At 38.4% G+C, this 17,154-nt stretch overlaps 1 protein-coding gene across 1 annotated transcript in view; it reads left to right on the plus strand.

Moving 5' to 3' along the window:
• Positions 1-15,398, plus strand: part of Wdr36 (WD repeat domain 36) — a 34,288-nt gene extending 18,890 nt beyond the window's left edge. The window contains exons 16-23 of the mRNA XM_038330768.1: positions 2,223-2,302; positions 6,678-6,785; positions 8,849-8,946; positions 9,490-9,635; positions 11,181-11,300; positions 11,462-11,543; positions 13,038-13,225; positions 14,125-15,398. Coding sequence (XP_038186696.1) covers positions 2,223-2,302; positions 6,678-6,785; positions 8,849-8,946; positions 9,490-9,635; positions 11,181-11,300; positions 11,462-11,543; positions 13,038-13,225; positions 14,125-14,274 — 972 coding nt within the window. The 3' untranslated portion in view covers positions 14,275-15,398. The remainder of the gene's footprint in view (positions 1-2,222; positions 2,303-6,677; positions 6,786-8,848; positions 8,947-9,489; positions 9,636-11,180; positions 11,301-11,461; positions 11,544-13,037; positions 13,226-14,124) is intronic.
• Positions 15,399-17,154: the final 1,756 nt, after the last annotated feature.

Genomic DNA, 17,154 nt, shown 5'->3' on the forward strand with positions numbered 1-17,154 from the left:
ATTCTCCATCTCCATTCAGAAAGGGGCAGGCCTCCCTTAGGCATCAACAAAGCATAGCACATCAAGTTGAGGCAGGACCAAGCTCCTCCCCCTGTATCAAGGCTGGCCAAGGCAAACCAGAATGGGGAGCAGGTTCCCAAAAGCCAGGAGCCCCACAAACAGTCCAAGCTACACAACTGTCACACACGTGCAGCAGTCCTAGGTCGGTCCCATGCAGACTCCCTAGCTGTGGGTCCAGAGTCCATGAGCTCCCATGATTCAGGTCAGCTGTCTCTGTGGGTTCCCCCATCATGTACTCTAGAATTCATATAACTAAGCTCCAAAAGGTTTCAAGAAAAATACGATGGTTGCATTATGTTTCTCAGTAAGATGTGTGATATTGTTAAAACACAAGCAGGGTTTTTTTTTTTTGTTTTTTTTTTGTTTGTTTGTTTGTTTTGTGTTTTTCGAGACAGGGTTTCTCTAGCTTTGGAGCCTGTCCTGGAACTAGCTCTTGTAGATCAGGCTGACCTTGAACTCACAGAGATCCGCCTGCCTCCGCCTCCCAAGTGCTGGGATTAAAGGCATGTTCCACAACTGCCCGGCCACAAGCAGGTTTTAAAGTACATCTTATTTAAATAAATCTAAAAACTTAAAAACTGCTAACTGAGGACTGACGAGTATATGGTATCATCTAGTATTAGTTGCAGATCCAGTATTTATTTGAAAAGAGTGAAAAAAAAGCCACTGCTTGCTGATGAAGCCTAGTAGTTAACACCATGTCACTTAGAGCAGGTCAGAACTGACAGTCCCTCAGCCTAGCCTTTAAAAGTAGGAGAAATTGGTTTAGGAAATTATATTTTGCAACTTGGAGATTGTCAAAATTAGGCTTCAGCAAATTTTGTTTTGACAGTGTCTGGATGGAACCAGGATGGGGATGGGGTGTTATGATGAAGTAGCATTTTAAAAACATCTGTCATTGTCAGCTTGCTCTTCCTATTTCTTCCCTTTGTAGTTTTTACTTCCCCATTTGTGTTTGTAGTTTCTCCTACTAGGAGGTGTTTACTTCTTTTTAATTGCTTGTGTTAGCTTCTGTAACACAAGCTTATTTAGAGCCAGTTTTTCCCACCCTGTACTGTCTGCTCCACCCCTCCCTAAATTGAGCTGTCTATACCCTGAAGCTTGAATTTTAGTAACGTTGCTGCAGCCTGATGAATAAATTATCACTGAGTTTGCTCTGGTAACATTTGCCAATAAGAAATAATCCCTGTGATATATGTAGACGTTTGGGTGATATATTTCCATAAACCTACAATTTTTTTGTTCAGAGTCTTTTCATTTCTAAGATAAGACTCTCAACACTACATGAAAGAAAAACTCGAGGCCATCTTTTTATGGCTATAAACAGATACTTAACGTATCATCAGGATTCCATTACCTCAGTGTGTTTTGAAATTTTTTTTTCATTCTTGGAAATAAAAGTTTTCTTAAGGGGAAAAGGTTTTTTGTTTTTGTTTTGCTTTGCTTTGTTTTAAGCTAAAAGTAAAAGTAGAATTTCTTTATTAACATTGTTTTTTTGGTTTTTTGAGACAGGGTTTATCAGTAGTTTTGGGGCCTGTCCTGGAGCTAGCTCTTATAGACCAGGCTGGCCTTGAACTCACAGAGATCCACCTGCCTCTGCCTCCCGAGTGCTGGGATTAAAGGCGTGCACCACCACAGCCCAGTTTATTAACGTTGTTTTAACAGAATTATCACTATCTTCAGAATCCTAGTGATTTACATAAATTTCTAGAGTTGGGTGAGTAGATACAGTTTCAAAGAAACAACATTGCTTTATTTACAGATCTTTACAGCTGAAATTAGACTACAGAATATCTCTAACCACAGTCTCAGATTATTTGAATATTTTTTAAAATTTATTTTAAAATGATGTTTATTGATTATTTAAATAAATGGGTAAGTAAATAGTTCTGTAGATATTGGCACAATGTTAATTTCATAATCCTGTTGTGATTCACTTAAAAACCTAATACTTAACATAAGTCCCAGAGGAGTGATATATAGGAAATACATTTTTATTTGTATAAACTGAAAGTCTGAATTTTGCAGTCACATTTATCGTTTTTGAAGCCTAAGATCTTTTCAAGTTTTGTATGCTTTAAGGTGTTCATGTATATACTTGTGTCTGTATATGCATGCTAACATTTATATCTATTTCATATGTGTATTTGTTTTGTCTAAAGACGTTCAGCCCCGATGGCCGCTGGCTGATAAGCGCTGCAATGGATTGCTCTGTGAGGACTTGGGACCTTCCATCTGGGTGGTGAGTTCATTGTTAAGTCCCTCAGATGATTTCTCAGTCATTGTCTGAACATGTGGCTTTTGCCTGTTTTTTATTGCTATGTAGTGGAACTGTTTTATTTATAGAGTGTTGTTGATCTCTTAAGTATCAGGCAGTAGCATTACAAAAAATTTAACAAGGTAAACACGAATCTCTTACTCATTCCTGAAGAATAGAGATACAGAAGTGGTGTGTGTAAATCTTGAGAAAATCCATGTGGTCTTGGCACTCTAAAGTAGAGCCCAAATTTATTTATTTGAGGATTTTTGCTGTTGTTCATACTGAATTTAGTTAAAAGGTAAAAAACATGCTTTCCTGGATATTGTTTTTCTCTCTTTTTCTCAGTAAAATGGCACTGTCAGAAATGTGTTTCATGAGTGAAACTCACTGCTAATCCAGCACATTCTCAGGAATTAGTTAGCTTCAAATGTGAAAGCAGTCTGACCTTTAGAAAGGAAAAACCCATATTTCTCATTTCCCTGTAACTTTGCTATAGGCAGAAGGCACACCCACCTTCCAGCATCTGCATCTGATTTAGAGTGAGCCCAGCTGTCATCACTGGGGACTTTTGTCCACAGGTGTGTCACCTTTTCACTGCTGCAGAGGGAAGCAGAATGGATTTAGATTCAGCTTAAGAACGGAAGAAGTCTAAAGATACTTAGAAATAGTGGTCGTCTATTACCTCCTGGCCTGTGGAACTTTCCACAAATAGGTATCATAGAATTGGAATTAAAGTAAGAACGGTGGCCTTTCTGGTAGCAAGTTTATCTTTGGAATGGAACACTAGGATCTAAAAGTAACGTTGAAAGCCTTTTTGCCTGACTTTTTTTTAGTGTTTTATTTAGTTGAGTAGATTTAAATCTAGTAGGTTTTCAACTTTTTAAGTATGTATGTTTTAGAGGAAAACTATTTAAAGTTAATGCAGAAGCAAGAAACAAGACATTAGAAGAAAATTAAATCACCAATTCAACAAAAGTATATTTTTATTAGAAGGAAAAAAAAAACTAGTAATTCTTGGACTAAAATTTGAAGTGGAACAAATAACCTGAAAGGTGATATCAAACAGCAAATGCTGTTTAATATCAGCTAAGCTGTCATTTGCATCGTTATTGGGTACTTCTTACACTCCTGCTTTTTAGTATCCTAATAAACATGGTACTTTGTTATTATTAGGTCTGTTGAACAAGTTAGGAAAAGGAGACTTGAAGAGATTCAGTAGTTTGCCCGAGGTGGGTTATACTGTAAGTGGCTGAGCAAAGCGCACAGGAGGAGCCCCTTCATACCAACCCTGTTGAGGCCGTCGTCTTCTCACTGTAGGAGACACGTAATAGAGAAGGGTTAGTGCCTTATTGTAGACCCCTGGAAAGCTATTGTTTGCTTAGATTTCCCCCTTTTAAAAATATACCAGAACAGCAATTTTTGGAGGTTCCTTGTTCTTCCTTCATTAAACACTTGCATAATTTATAAAGCATGGTAAGTATTTGAAGCATAGCTACACTCAGCTGGAGAGATAGCCGAACAGTTGAGAGCTCTTGCTGGTCTTGTAGAGGACAACCACATGGTGATTTACAACTGTTTGTAACTCCAGTTCCAGGGGCTGCAACGCTGTCTTCTGACCTGGCAGGCACTTCATGATATGAAATAAATATTATACATTCAGTCAAAACATTCCTACACATAAAGTAAAAATAAGTATCCTCAATTAAAAATAGAGTATATTTGTTATGTAGCCAAAAACGTGAGGTGATATATGAGTAATTATTTGAATGCAGTACCCTGCAGTTGTGTTCATCTCGAATTAGTCCTCTTTAAAGCATGTTTTGGCCTCACTGATTGCAAATGTAAGTACAATTCATAATCCCTAAAGTTACGTCAGTCAGTTAATGCAGACCCCACTACTTTGTTTTATTCTGGTTCCTAATCTACTGGACATTCAGGCTGACCTCTTTAGGCAGTGAGAAATAACATAAAATTAAATGTTTTTTTTTTTTTTTTTTTTTTTTTTTTTTGTTTTGTTTTTTTTTTTGGGTTTTTCGAGACAGGGTTTCTCTGTGGCTTTGGAGCCTGTCCTGGAACTAAATGGTTTTTTAAGCAGTAATTTGCATTTTGTTTAGTCCTCAGCTTTATGTTCTGTGGAACTTTACCATGAGACAAAGTGGAAGGCAACACTATTTTTCCATTTCTCTTAAGGCAGAACCATTCATTTGTTCTTAGTGAAGATTCCTGTGGAAAGTGATTCCATCTCTTCGGCAATAGAACATACTAACGCTAGCTCAGCTTTCTGGAGCAATAGAAATAACTTAATATTGCAAGGTTCTGATGTTAAAAACTAGATCCCTCTGAATGGGACTATTCCTAATGTCCATTGGGAAGAATAACATCCCAGGAACTCCTCATTTTCTAGGATTGCTGGAGACTTTGGTCTGGGATTAGGCTTGCACATTGAGGTTTTATGCGCTTAGGTGACTGGAGAAAATATGCTGTGTGTGTGGAAACTGCCTTCCTCAATGTGGTGCTTTCACATAGTGGAAAGCCAGTCTACCCACACACCACAGCTGTGGGAGTGAGGTTGCACAATGAACTGACAAAAATTGAATTCTCAAGTAGAACAAGTTTGCTCAAGCAGTTAATTCTCTGAACAGCTGGATTAAAACATGGTAGGAGGTTTCACCCCTACATACTTAAACCTTTGCTATTCATCAAGACAAAGGAGAAATGATAAAATGAGGAAATATTTTGTTTATATACTGGGATAATATTGTCTGCTCGGGGTTGTTTAGATTACATGAATTAAAATAAATAATTTGACATCTTAATCATCACTGACTTTGAAGTGGCTGAACACTTTGCTCCCTTGTCTTAAGTCCTCTAACACAAGTGTTTCTTGTGAGTTTCCCATGCAGATTTAAGCAGAAGCCATGTTGCTTATTGCTTCTCTTTTCTTATAACAGAAAATTGGCCAACAGCGATTATCTTGAACATACACTTTTACCTTTGTTAGTATTCAGAATTTCTAATTGTAGGTGTTCTGTTTTGTTTTGTTTTGACTCATTTGGGGTTTGTCACCTGATGTCTTCCCTGAAAAGCTGTCATGGACAATTGCACTGCTTATGGTGTGTCCCATACACTGCTTGTGTATCTTTAATTACAATTACGGTTGTATCAGTAATTGTGTGATTATAAGTGCTGTCTGCTTGGGCACAAATCTAGGTCAGTTGCTTTCTATCTTAAACAAGTTTTTAAATCTCACTGAGACTTGGTTTTCTGATCTACAGATAAAGGTGCTTGTGTCTCACAGGGTTGTAAAGATTAGATTAGTCATTACACTTAAGTACTCAGATCAGGATACCTGTAAGCACAAAATACAGGAGCAGGGGATGACTTAGGTGCTGTTATCTCTTTCTTAAATCACTTGTATGAGCATAGTGCCTGAACGTCAGACATTTGTTATATGTTCCCATGAAAAAGGCCTTGTCTTTGACTTGTGAGTAGTTGTTGTTTTTTTCCTTCTTAATTTAAAAACCAATCTACTCTGGGGCTGGAGAGGTGGCTCAGTAGTTAGGAGCATTTATTGCTCTTATAGAAGACCAGAATTGACTCCTCAGAATACATAGTAGTCCCAGGGATCCAGCAGGCATGCACATGGTGCACATGTGCTTGCAAAGCTTTCATACTTATAAATGGAATAAGCAAATCTTTACAACAGCAAAAACCAGGCTACTTCCTCCTACCAGGCTGCAGAGCCTGTGCTCTAGGTAGCCCATTGCCCCAGCCTACTTTTACTTCCCGCAGACACTAATCATCCTACCGAGATTTTTACTGCTAACTGATTATTACCCTAATCCCATTGTTCTTCCTGCTCAAATTCTGCATTCTAATGGTAAATTTCTTCATGAAATAGTTTCCTCAAAAATGTTCAGTGGCTCACTCTCAAGTTGTGCAGGCTGTGTTGGTGTGCTTTGCTTAGTGCTCCCTCCCTACTCTGCATTCAGTGTGTGATGTCTTTAAAATTGTTCTCAATAAGTGTACCAAAATTGGGGTAAGGAAAACTGTATTTCTTCTTGTATTCTCCTTACTGTTGAATCTTCCTCCAGTTAACGAGTCAGTCTGTTTAATGTTTCGGTTTTTTCCCATTAAGTTAATTGTTTTCACATAGGAGCTTAGTTGACAAAGCCGTGGTTAGTGAACTTTCTGGCTATAATTTGTAAAAAGTAAAATACTTTTCCTCCAGCTTTTGTTGCTTGTTCTTTTAGTAAAAAAATACCCCCTCCTTTAAAAAAAAAAAAAAAAAAAAAAAAAAAAAAAAAAAACTATACCTCTACAAGTAGAACTGAAATACTTAAACTTCTTTTTGTAGCCTTATCGACTGCTTCTTGTTGGACTCGGCTCCTCTCAATGTTACTATGTCCCCAACTGGAGACTTTCTAGCAACTTCCCATGTGGATCACCTTGGAATTTACCTGTGGTGAGTTCTTTCATACATCTTTTATTTTGGGGAGGGGCAAGAAAATGACAGTGGTCAAAATCAGTGTTTGTTAAAATTTCCATTTTGTTTTTATACAACGGAACTGTCACGCAGACTAAATAGTCTACCAGGAATCTACTACTGATACTTGGTAATTTAGACAGCTTCGTTCAAGGGCATATTCTAAGTTACATAATTTTTGTCTGTTATTAAATTTGTCTTTTATTTGCTAAAGGACATAGTGAATTTCAGAGATTAGGAAAGGAAGTTCCCATTAGGACTTGACCCTCTGTCACTGTATGACCTTTGCTAATCGCTTCTGAATTTCAGTATGCTTTATAAAAGTAAGGTGCACATGTGAGCAGAATGCTTCCTAAGATGGATTTTTTTTTTTTTTTTTTTTTTTTGGTTTTTTAAAACAGAGTTTCTCTGTGGCTTTGGAGCCTGTCCTGGAACTAGCCCTTGTAGACCAGGCTGGCCTCGAACTCACAGAGATCCGTCTGCCTCTGCCTCCTGAGTGCTGGGATTAAAGGCATGCGTCACCACCGCCCGGCTCCTAAAATGGATTCTGATTACATGCAACTAGAAAAAATTTATTTCTTTCCTGAGTTTATATACTCCATTCTTTTAGCTGTTCTGAAACTTGTGTATTTATTGCATGCTGATCTTAAGCTTGTAATCCTCCTGTCTCGGTTTGGTGAGTGCTGGAACTACATGGCTATTCTACCTTATCATTCTTTTTTAATTCTAATTATAAAATATGTTCCAATTTTAAGGAGAAAAAGTAGTTTGATTTATCATTTTGAACATCTTAAAAAGTGAAATGTGTCATCTGGAATCAGTGAAGCATGAGCACTTAATAGATTAGTAGCAGTTGGGGGCCTCGGTGCTTCCCCATAGAGTATGGCTGTTGATAGGACTTTGGACCTGACTTCCCAGCTTTTGTTTTCCATTGAGATTCATATCATAAGTGTAAGGAAATCTGCCCCTACTTTGGTACAGGTGTTTCTTTCCTGAACACTCACCTAGGGCTGCTTTGCAAATGCATAGCAGAAATATTACTGCTTAGCTATTTTAGAAAAGGCCACCTGATGACTGTCTAAGCCCCCCAAGAATATAATTAGGGTATTTTAACTCACTTTCTCAATCTTTCTCTTTGTCATGATTTTATTTTCTGAGTAAATATTATTTGTCAAATGCTATATGGAAGTTAGTTTATCTTATAAAAGTACTGTTTACTGCTAGTCTCTTGTCAGCAAGTTTCTGTACTGTGTTGAAAACAGAGACTTAGGCCTGCCATGGTTGTGCAGGGGTTAATCCCAGCACTCGAGACTAGAGGCAGGAAGATCTCTATGAGTTCAAGACCAGCTCTATAAATAATGGGTTCCAAGTTAGCCAAGGGTGCATAGTAAGATCCTGTATCAAAAAATCGGAGACTTCACTTATTTTATTTAATGTGTATATGTGCTTGGGCAACATGTTTGTCTATGCACTGCATGCATGCAATACCACAGAGGCCGGGGAGGGGGGGGGCATGGATCTGCTGGAACTGGAGTTCCAGGCAGTTGTAAAACAACCATAGTGCTGGACTTGATCCAAATCCTCCTGAAGAGCAGCCAGTACTCTTAACTGCTATGCTGTTTCCAGCCCCCACTCATTTTTTTACACATTTTTTTTAAAAGACAGAAAGTTTGAAATTTAAAGATTTATTTATTTTATGTATATGAATGCTCTATTGTATGGACACCTTTAAGCCAGAAGAAGGCATCAGATCTGACTAGAGATGGCTGTGAGCCACCATATGCATGCTGAGAATGGAACTCAGGATCTCTGAAAGAGAAGCCAGTACTCTTAACCACTGAGCCATCTCTCCAGCCCCTTTATACAGCTTTTTTTATGGTAACATTTTCAAATTAACAGTCTGTCTTTGAGGTGTTAACTAGTTGATGATTGTAGTCTCTGGCCAAATTCAAGCTAGAGGTCATTACCAGTATTCACGTTCTCTGGAGGTGATGTTTCTGGACTGATGCTGCTACTATAAACGCCTGCTTTTGCTTGCTCAGGTCGAATATTTCCCTCTATTCAGTTGTCTCCTTACGACCACTTCCTCCAGATTATGTCCCCTCGGTGGTGATGCTTCCTGGGACTTGTCAAACCCAAGGTAATCATAGAATAACAAATAATTTCTGAGGTTTATTATAATCTATTAGGTTATTGCTGCAAAGAAATCAAAATTTAATGCATTCAATTAGTTTTTTTAACTGATTAAAATATGTTGACTGACTTCAATTTATAGAAAGCTATAACTGATGATATATCTTTAAGATAAAAATGAATATGCTAGCCGGGCGGTGGTGGCGCACGCCTTTAATCCCAGCACTCGGGAGGCAGAGGCAGGCGGATCTCTGTGAGTTCGAGACCAGCCTGGTCTACAAGAGCTAGTTCCAGGACAGGCTCCAAAGCCACAGAGAAACCCTGTCTCGAAAAACCAAAAAAAAAAAAAATGCTAGTGTAAAAGTATTTGAAGTCTACTGATGGGAATTATAATTAATAGGAGGAAATAAAGAAAATGGGGAGTAGGCAAAGAAAATAGGTGAAAAGAGTTTACAAAGCCATACTGATTGAATGTCGTAAAATAGAATGAATGTGGAATGAGTTAGGTTCTTTATTTGATAGAGCTTTAGCCTCTGACATGTGTTTCCAGGTGTGGAGGTGCTGGACGAACAGACCGAGCCAAACGATGAGATGATAAAGTATGAGTCGCCACAGCAGTTGAGTGAGCAGCTGGTGACGCTGTCACTTCTCCCTGAGTCACGCTGGAAAAACCTTCTGAATCTTGATGTTATCAAGGTAATGTTGTAGTCTTCTTGGTACTGTGTCCCAGTCTACTCCCTGAGCATGTCCTGCTTTGAGATTCAAGGGAAATGATAGTCAGGGCACTGCTGTTTAACCGAACGGTATTTCACGGGTGCTGTCTCAGGCCCCTCTCCGTGTCCACCGTAGTGCACTGCAGGTGTTTGGACGAGGTAGCAATGCAGTCTGTAAATGTGTGTCTTACTGCTGTGTTTAAGAAAATTATACTAGGGTTTTTATTATTACTACTCAGATACAATTAACCTTTTATTGTTCCATATCCTTTCTGCTGCTGAGTAGACTTTCAGAGCTTTCTGTGCTGTATCGGGGTCAGCAGGTGAGTCCGTGAATGTGTGATGATACGGTAGTGGTGAGAACCAAGTGAGCCAGTTTATCCCTGAGGACAGGGCAGCTGTAAGAAATATTTTTTCTACCTGGACAGATGGCTCCATGATTAAAAGCAGGTACTGCTTTACAGAGGACCTGAGTCCAGTCCTTAGCACCCACATTGGGTGTCTCAAAACTACCTGTAACTCCAGCTTCGGGGGATCTGTTATCCTCTTCTGGCCTGTGGTCACTGTATTCAAGTGCACAACCCCACACACACACACACACACACACACATGGACATACTTAAAATAAATAAATAAAAATTTTACATAAAACAAATTCAGCAGAAATTTCAGTGGAATTAAATATTTTATAAATTAGCAATAGTATTTTCTTTTTAAAAGTACTAAAAAAAACTTCAAACAACAAAACAAAATATCTCCCACTAAAATGTAAATTAGCTGCCACATTTAAAAACGAAATAAAGCAGACAGTGGTGGTGCACGTCTTTAATCCCAGGACTCAGGAGGCAGAGGCTCGTGGACCTCTGAGTTCAAGGTCAGCCTGGTCTACAGGGCTAGTTCCAGGGCCGCCAGGGCTACACAGAGAAACCCTGTCTCCAAAAAATAAAACAAACAAAAAAGAGTACTAAACAAAAGGTAAAATACTAATAAAATAAAAGAGTTAAGGTCTCTAGGTGGTAGGGGCGCACACCTTTAATCCCAGCACTCAGGTAGAGGAGGGCGATCTCTGAGTTCAAGGCCAGACTGGGATACAGAATGAGTTCCAGAATAGCCAGGGTTGTCACACAAAGAAACTCTGTCTCAAAAAAGAAAAAAGAAAAAAAAATTAGGGTCATATTTCTCAAAAATCTTAGCAAATTATTTCTAATGGGGTTGTCTGCGCTTCTGTTTCTAAATTTCCTTCTGGAGACAAGCCATTTTGTTAAGTTGTTCATATTTTGTTTGGTTAGGAGATACTGAGTATAACAGGTGAGCCTTGTCTTAGTGCTCCTGCGCAGCGCCTCATTGGCCTGGGTGAAGGGATAGCTGCAGCCTTGTCAGGCGGATCTCTCAACGTTATAGCGTGGAGAACTTTTCTTCCTACTCTTCATTGTGATGTTTGTTTTAAATTTCATTTGTACTAGACATTCAAAACTATTAATAGGGTTAACACTACTAGTCTTTTATCTCTTCATTTTTCTCTTTACAGAAAAAGAATAAACCAAAAGAACCCCCCAGAGTGCCCCAGTCAGCACCGTTTTTCATCCCAACTGTTCCTGGACTTGTACCCAGGTTTGCTGTGCCTGAGCAGAGTGGGGACCCCCAGCAGGTAGGAGCCAGAGCAGTGTTCTAAGTTTGTGGGGTGTCTGTGTCTGTCACTTTTTGTAGCTCCCAGTGCCACAGAATAAATTAATAATCATTTTAAATTATAAGCTATATTTTGAGTAATACTTATGGTCTTTAAATAATGTGTATTTGTTTTTATTTAAGTCTAAAGTGGTAAACCTTGGGATTTTGGCTCAGAAATCAAATTTCTACCTGAAACTTGAAGAAGGATTGCTAAATAATCAATGTAAGTTAACATAAAATATTTCAACAAGTTTCTTCATTTTTGATTTAGTTTATCAGAGAGAAAAAAGTGAACAGTTTATAGTAAATAAAAGCTAAACATATTGAAAATTTGCTCTATTCTACAGCAACTTAGCTTTTCAGTTACGGTGACTGAGTAGTACTAAGTTCAGATGATGGCAATGGTGAATGTGCTGAGACTCCTTCCATCTTCTGGATGGAAGCTCAGATGGTATGGAGATGGAGAACTTACTGATAGCATTTAGCGTGTGGCTTTCAGTGCTGCATCTCCAGAATTTACTTCAGGGACTTCAGGCTCCTTGTTTTCATTTGAGAATCTGCTTAGTCCTATGGTTCATAATACAGCAAAGACAGGTATTTTAGGTAATTTTGTGTTTATTGTAATACCTATATTTATATAGATATTTAGGTGATTTTATATGCAATTTTAAAAGAAAAAGAAAATAAAAATTTCATTTAGTTCTATTTAAACTTTTTAGATTACTGTGTAGCTGATAGTAAATATAAGCATTTTTTTAAATATTTATTTATTTATTATGTATACAATATTCTGTCTGTGTGTATGCCTGCTGGCCAGAAGAGGGCACTAGACCTCATTACAGATGGTTGTGAGCCACCATGTGGTTGCTGGGAATTGAACTCAGGACCTTTGAAAGAGCAAGCAATGCTCTTAACCTCTGAGCCATCTCTCCAGCCCTAAGCATTTTTTAAAAACTGTCACTCTCCTAAGAAATCTGGCTCATCTTCTGTTTGATGTCGGAATGCTTGCAATTCATACCAGTATCACTTAAGTCCCCGTGGGCAAAAGTCAGAGAATGGTCCTGATGGCTTTCTGATTATTGCAGAAGGAAGAATGCACACAATTGTTTAAGATATGCTAAAGGACATAAAACAAGATTGACCAGACTTGTCACGGTTCAAAAGCTGAAACCATACCTGTTGCCACTGCAGAAAGTTGGTTGTGTTGAGTGTGTTTTCATGGGATGCAGAGTAAACAGCAGTGCTGTTGTCTAGAGGAGCCTTGGGGTTGATAGAATGGGGTCAGGAGTTTCTGTATTGCTGATATTTCTTCACAACCCAGTGATAGTAAAGGGGATCCGCCCACCTCATCCTATCCCGGCAGTAACCACTACTAATAGTGCAGTATATTCCCTGGTGGCCTCACGTTAAATTTTTTTTGTTTCTAATTGATCCATGTGGTTAATGAAGTAAAGCATTAGGCTTTTTTAAGAGCAGAAACAAAGACTGAATTCCTGACAGTATAAAACTTTAAAGACTTCTTCTAGTAATTTTACTACTGTTGAAATTTTTACTATTTCATTGACTTTGGGTTCATTATGCTATAATGTGAAAAAATTATGCAATGCACAGAAAGAAAGTCTGGCACCATTTACATATATATTGCTTGGGGTATGAAGGAAGATCCTAGCTTTCTTTAATTTTAAGAAATAACTCAATTCTTTTTACAATAATGCAGATGAAGCTGCTCTTAACCTTCTGAAAGAATTAGGCCCATCAGGAATTGAGACAGAGCTGCGAAACCTGTCTCCTGACGATGGGGGGTCGGTGGAAGTCATGCAGGGATTTTTGAGAATGATCGGGATGATGTTGAACAGGAAGCGTGATTTTGAGTTAGCCCAGGCATACCTCGCGTTGTTTCTGAAGGTGAGTGAGATGTCAGATCCTTTCCTTCCTTTGTAGCTGTGGTATTAAGCTGTGTTCTGCAAAGGTGGGCATGCTCTGCATCCGGTGTCAGTAGGCAGCCACTCACCAGGTGGCTGATGACTACTCCGCTCTCTGTAACTGGACAACAGCTGCCTGGGTCTGTCTGCCACCCTGGAGTAGTCGGGATCTGCGCTTGTAGTCTTTATTTTTGTTATTACTTGATAGCATAATTTTGGCTTTATTCCTATTTGTCATCTGTATAAGTTTTCTGTGATTGTAAGAGAAAGCCAGGTTCTTTTGTTTGTTCATTTTTGTCTGCTGCTGAAATCAAAATATTCACTTCCATCAGTTTCAGTTAATTTGGCACAACTTGCTTTTTTGATGAATGAAGTAGAGATGTGCTTTGGGGGTCCATTGTGGCCGTATAATGTGCTGAAAATGCAAGTATTTTACATTTATTTAAAAGGTGAATATTTAGGTAGTACCAGATAGCTTTTTTTTTTTTTAAAGAAATCTCTGATTGTCTCTATAGGTTTTCCTGTGTTTACCAAATGTTAGTCCCTACCAGTTTTGCATAAGCCTTTAAAAATAAAGTAGATGACCCTCATCAGTGGGGTGAAGAGGAAGGAAGCTGGAAGCCCACACAGCCTGATAGCTGGGGTTTGTGCTGTGGAAAAATGAAGTTACATCAGTTCTTTTAAGAGAGCTCATGGCCTAAAAACAGTTCAAAGTAAAAAATAGTTTGGAACAACAGGAAATCAGAAACAAGAAACCACCATTTAAGAAAGAAATATTTAGATACTATTTTCGTAGGTTCCTTGGTTGAAAAAAAAATCAGGAGTTTGCGACTCTTAAGTAAAACGTCCAACTTAACCTTAAGCATCATGCTTTCTTTCCAGTTACACCTCAAGATGCTTCCTTCAGAGGCGGTGCTGTTGGAAGAGCTGGAGAAGTTGTCATCCCAGGTAGAAGAAGACTGGACTCACTTACAGTCACTCTTCAATCAAAGCATGTGTGTTTTAAATTATATCAAAAGTGCTCTGCTGTGAGAAATAAACCTCAGTGACTGCAGCGCTCAGAGCTGCATGTGAAATGGACTGTTGAGCTTGTCTTCATCCCCTGTCAGCGTGGAGGCTGCTGGCGCTGCTTCACCAGCAGGGTTCTGTATTTGAAGAGCAGAAACTTTCTGGGTGTAAAATTACACCTTCCTTTTGCTCTGAGCACCTAGGGTATCCAAAGCCACTTGAGTTCCTTCACACTAGTCACATATATGAGGCTTTTTAAATTATTGCCATTTTGTATTTTTTCAATGTGTTACATACAATAGAGAGTGTCTATTTAGTATGAAGTTTTGCTGAATTAAATTGACATTGTCAGGTAAAACAGATCTATAATATAGTTCTAAAATGCTTTTGTTATTTTAGAAAAATGAGTGTTTCTTTTCTGGGTGGCATTTGATGAAGGATTCTTGAGGCTGTGCTTCATATCTGGTACCCGTGGTACAGCCCGACTGTGTTACAAGTAAGGTTGTCTGGGACCTGTGGCGTGTCTCGCTTTGTAGCACAGGGTCTCAAGCTTTCTCTGTTGCCTCCTTTCTAAACAGGTTTTTGTTAGATGGGAATGTGAGAGGGACTTGCTCCAGGCAGGAGCACCAGGAAGCGGTGCAGCAGGTGCCTGCACAGGGAGATCCCAAGCTCCACTGAGGCTCTCTCAGGCTTTTCCTCCTTCTCTGACGTGTTTATTAGAGAAGAAACTGCTGACAGCCCTTGTCATCATTCTCTTTTTTATGGACCGATGCTTTAGCAACACAGGAATTCTTTTTTTTTGTATAAATCATGAACTAAATTTTCTTACCTTTTTCAGGTGAAAGGGTAAGCTTGATCTGTTGTTGTTTTTACTAGCAGTGTCTTCAGACAGTATGTCTTGTCAATAGCCTTCCAAAACCTTAGACATTTACCATCCAGGAAGAGAAGAAAAAATACAAAGTATTTTTGTGTACATATTTTTCTTAAAATGTAATCAGTTTCCGCATACTTCTATATTTTTGAACTTTAGTCTTTACTTTTGAAATTTAATGTGTGTCGTATATAACTACATTTTACTTATAAAAATATCAGATGGATTTGTTTTTGACAACAGTGTTTGAGTAAATAGACTTAGAACATGAAATCTAGAAGTTTTTTGTTTGTGTTTTGTTTTGTTTTTTACTTAAAAGTTTATAACTTGAAATGTCCTCACTTGCACATCATATGTTTTATTATCTACTTTGCCTATCATCTGCCCAAAATTAGGGAATTTTCCTCTGCCACCCCCAACCCTGACACACGCACAGTAATTGCGAACCACTGCTGAAGTAAGCAAGCATCATGTTGCTTAGGTCTTGGGTTTAAGGATTTGTGTGGCATATGCTAAGGGTTTGAATTGGTGAGCCAGAGGATTAGCATTTTTAATTTGAAGAGCTATTTCCATGTGACTTCCAAAGTGATTATATTGATAGTTCTCTTCTATCAGTGAGTACCTGCTCTTTCATAACATGGGGCATATTCACAATCATGTCTTGACCACTTGCATTAATAGAATAAAACCTCTGATTTTGTTTTTACGTTGGAACTCAGATTTGTGTGCTCTGTCTATGGCATCATTTGTCTTTCTATCGTAGATTTGCTGAAGGGTTTTTGCTTTGGTTTTTTTTAAGACAGGGTTTCACTGTATAGCTCTAGCTGGCCTGGAATTCGCTATTTAGACCAGGTTGTCCTAGAACTCACAAAGATCCACCTGCCTCTGCCTTGTAAGAGCTGAGATTAAAGGTGTGTGTCACCATGCCTCAACTTTTGTTGAGTATTTATGCAGCCTAAACATTGGTCTTTGTTACCTCCAGATAGTTGTGTGCTTCTGACTTTCTGGCATTGTTTCATAGAATCCTAGGCATTTTACACTTTTTATATATGGTCAAGTTGATAATGTTTTATGTCTTATCCTAAGTTGTAAAGTAAGTCCTCCATTCTCAGCTATTTATCCTGATTTGTGTGTGTGTGTGTGTGTGTGTGTGTGTGTGTGTGTGTGTGTGTGTGTGTGATTAATGGCTAAATCTTCCCTTCAACTATAATTGATCAGTGCAGTGAAGACAAGGTGTGGAAATGTTTTTAGTTCAGTCATTTGTTCAGAAATCATAAATTGAAGATCCACTTATTTTGTCATTGAGCAGAATGCTGTTTCTTATATGCTAAATTTTTATTGAGCTGTTTTTGGTGTTTTAATAATGCAACATGCTCTGATTATAGTTTGGTGGGATAAGGTTTTCTTAAATATTTTTTCAAATATTTCTTGTTTCATGTTAGGCATATCTTGAAATCTATATTTGAAATCTATATGGGTGGCATTAATTTATAGAATTGATTTAGAAAAAAGTAGTAAACTGAGTCTTTCTCTTCAAGAGCAATGATTATTATTAAATATTTGTGAGCAGGCTCTTTTCGTGTCTTAGTTTCACTGCATGTGTGAGTGTGTGTGTAAAATACATAAAACTATTTTGCCAGTTTGTCATGGCAATACAAAATTCTTCTAAAGTGTTAATCAAGATGTTCTTCCTAGAAAATCATCTTCTGCAGCCGCTGAGGCTTTATTTCTTGCTCCATGTTCATTTCCCTTTGATTGGTTTGAGTCAGGATTGCTTGCCCTCCATAAGCTACTGGCCCTGCCTTGCAGAAGCCTTGTCTTGTTGCCAGGTCAGGTGCAGATTCCTTCAGTGGTCTTTTGTTACATGGTAATGCATGTACTAGGTTTCTGCTAGATAGCATCCTTCATTAAATTCTAATATTACAGTGCTTGTTTCATATTTCTTCCATTTTTTCCTTTTATTGAAAGTAGGTTCTTTCCTCGTATATCCTGATTGCAGTTTTCCCTCCCTCTACTCGCAGCTCTCTGCACCT

This window comes from Arvicola amphibius, chromosome 5 (assembly GCF_903992535.2).
Source record: "Arvicola amphibius chromosome 5, mArvAmp1.2, whole genome shotgun sequence".
NCBI lineage: Eukaryota > Metazoa > Chordata > Mammalia > Rodentia > Cricetidae > Arvicola > Arvicola amphibius.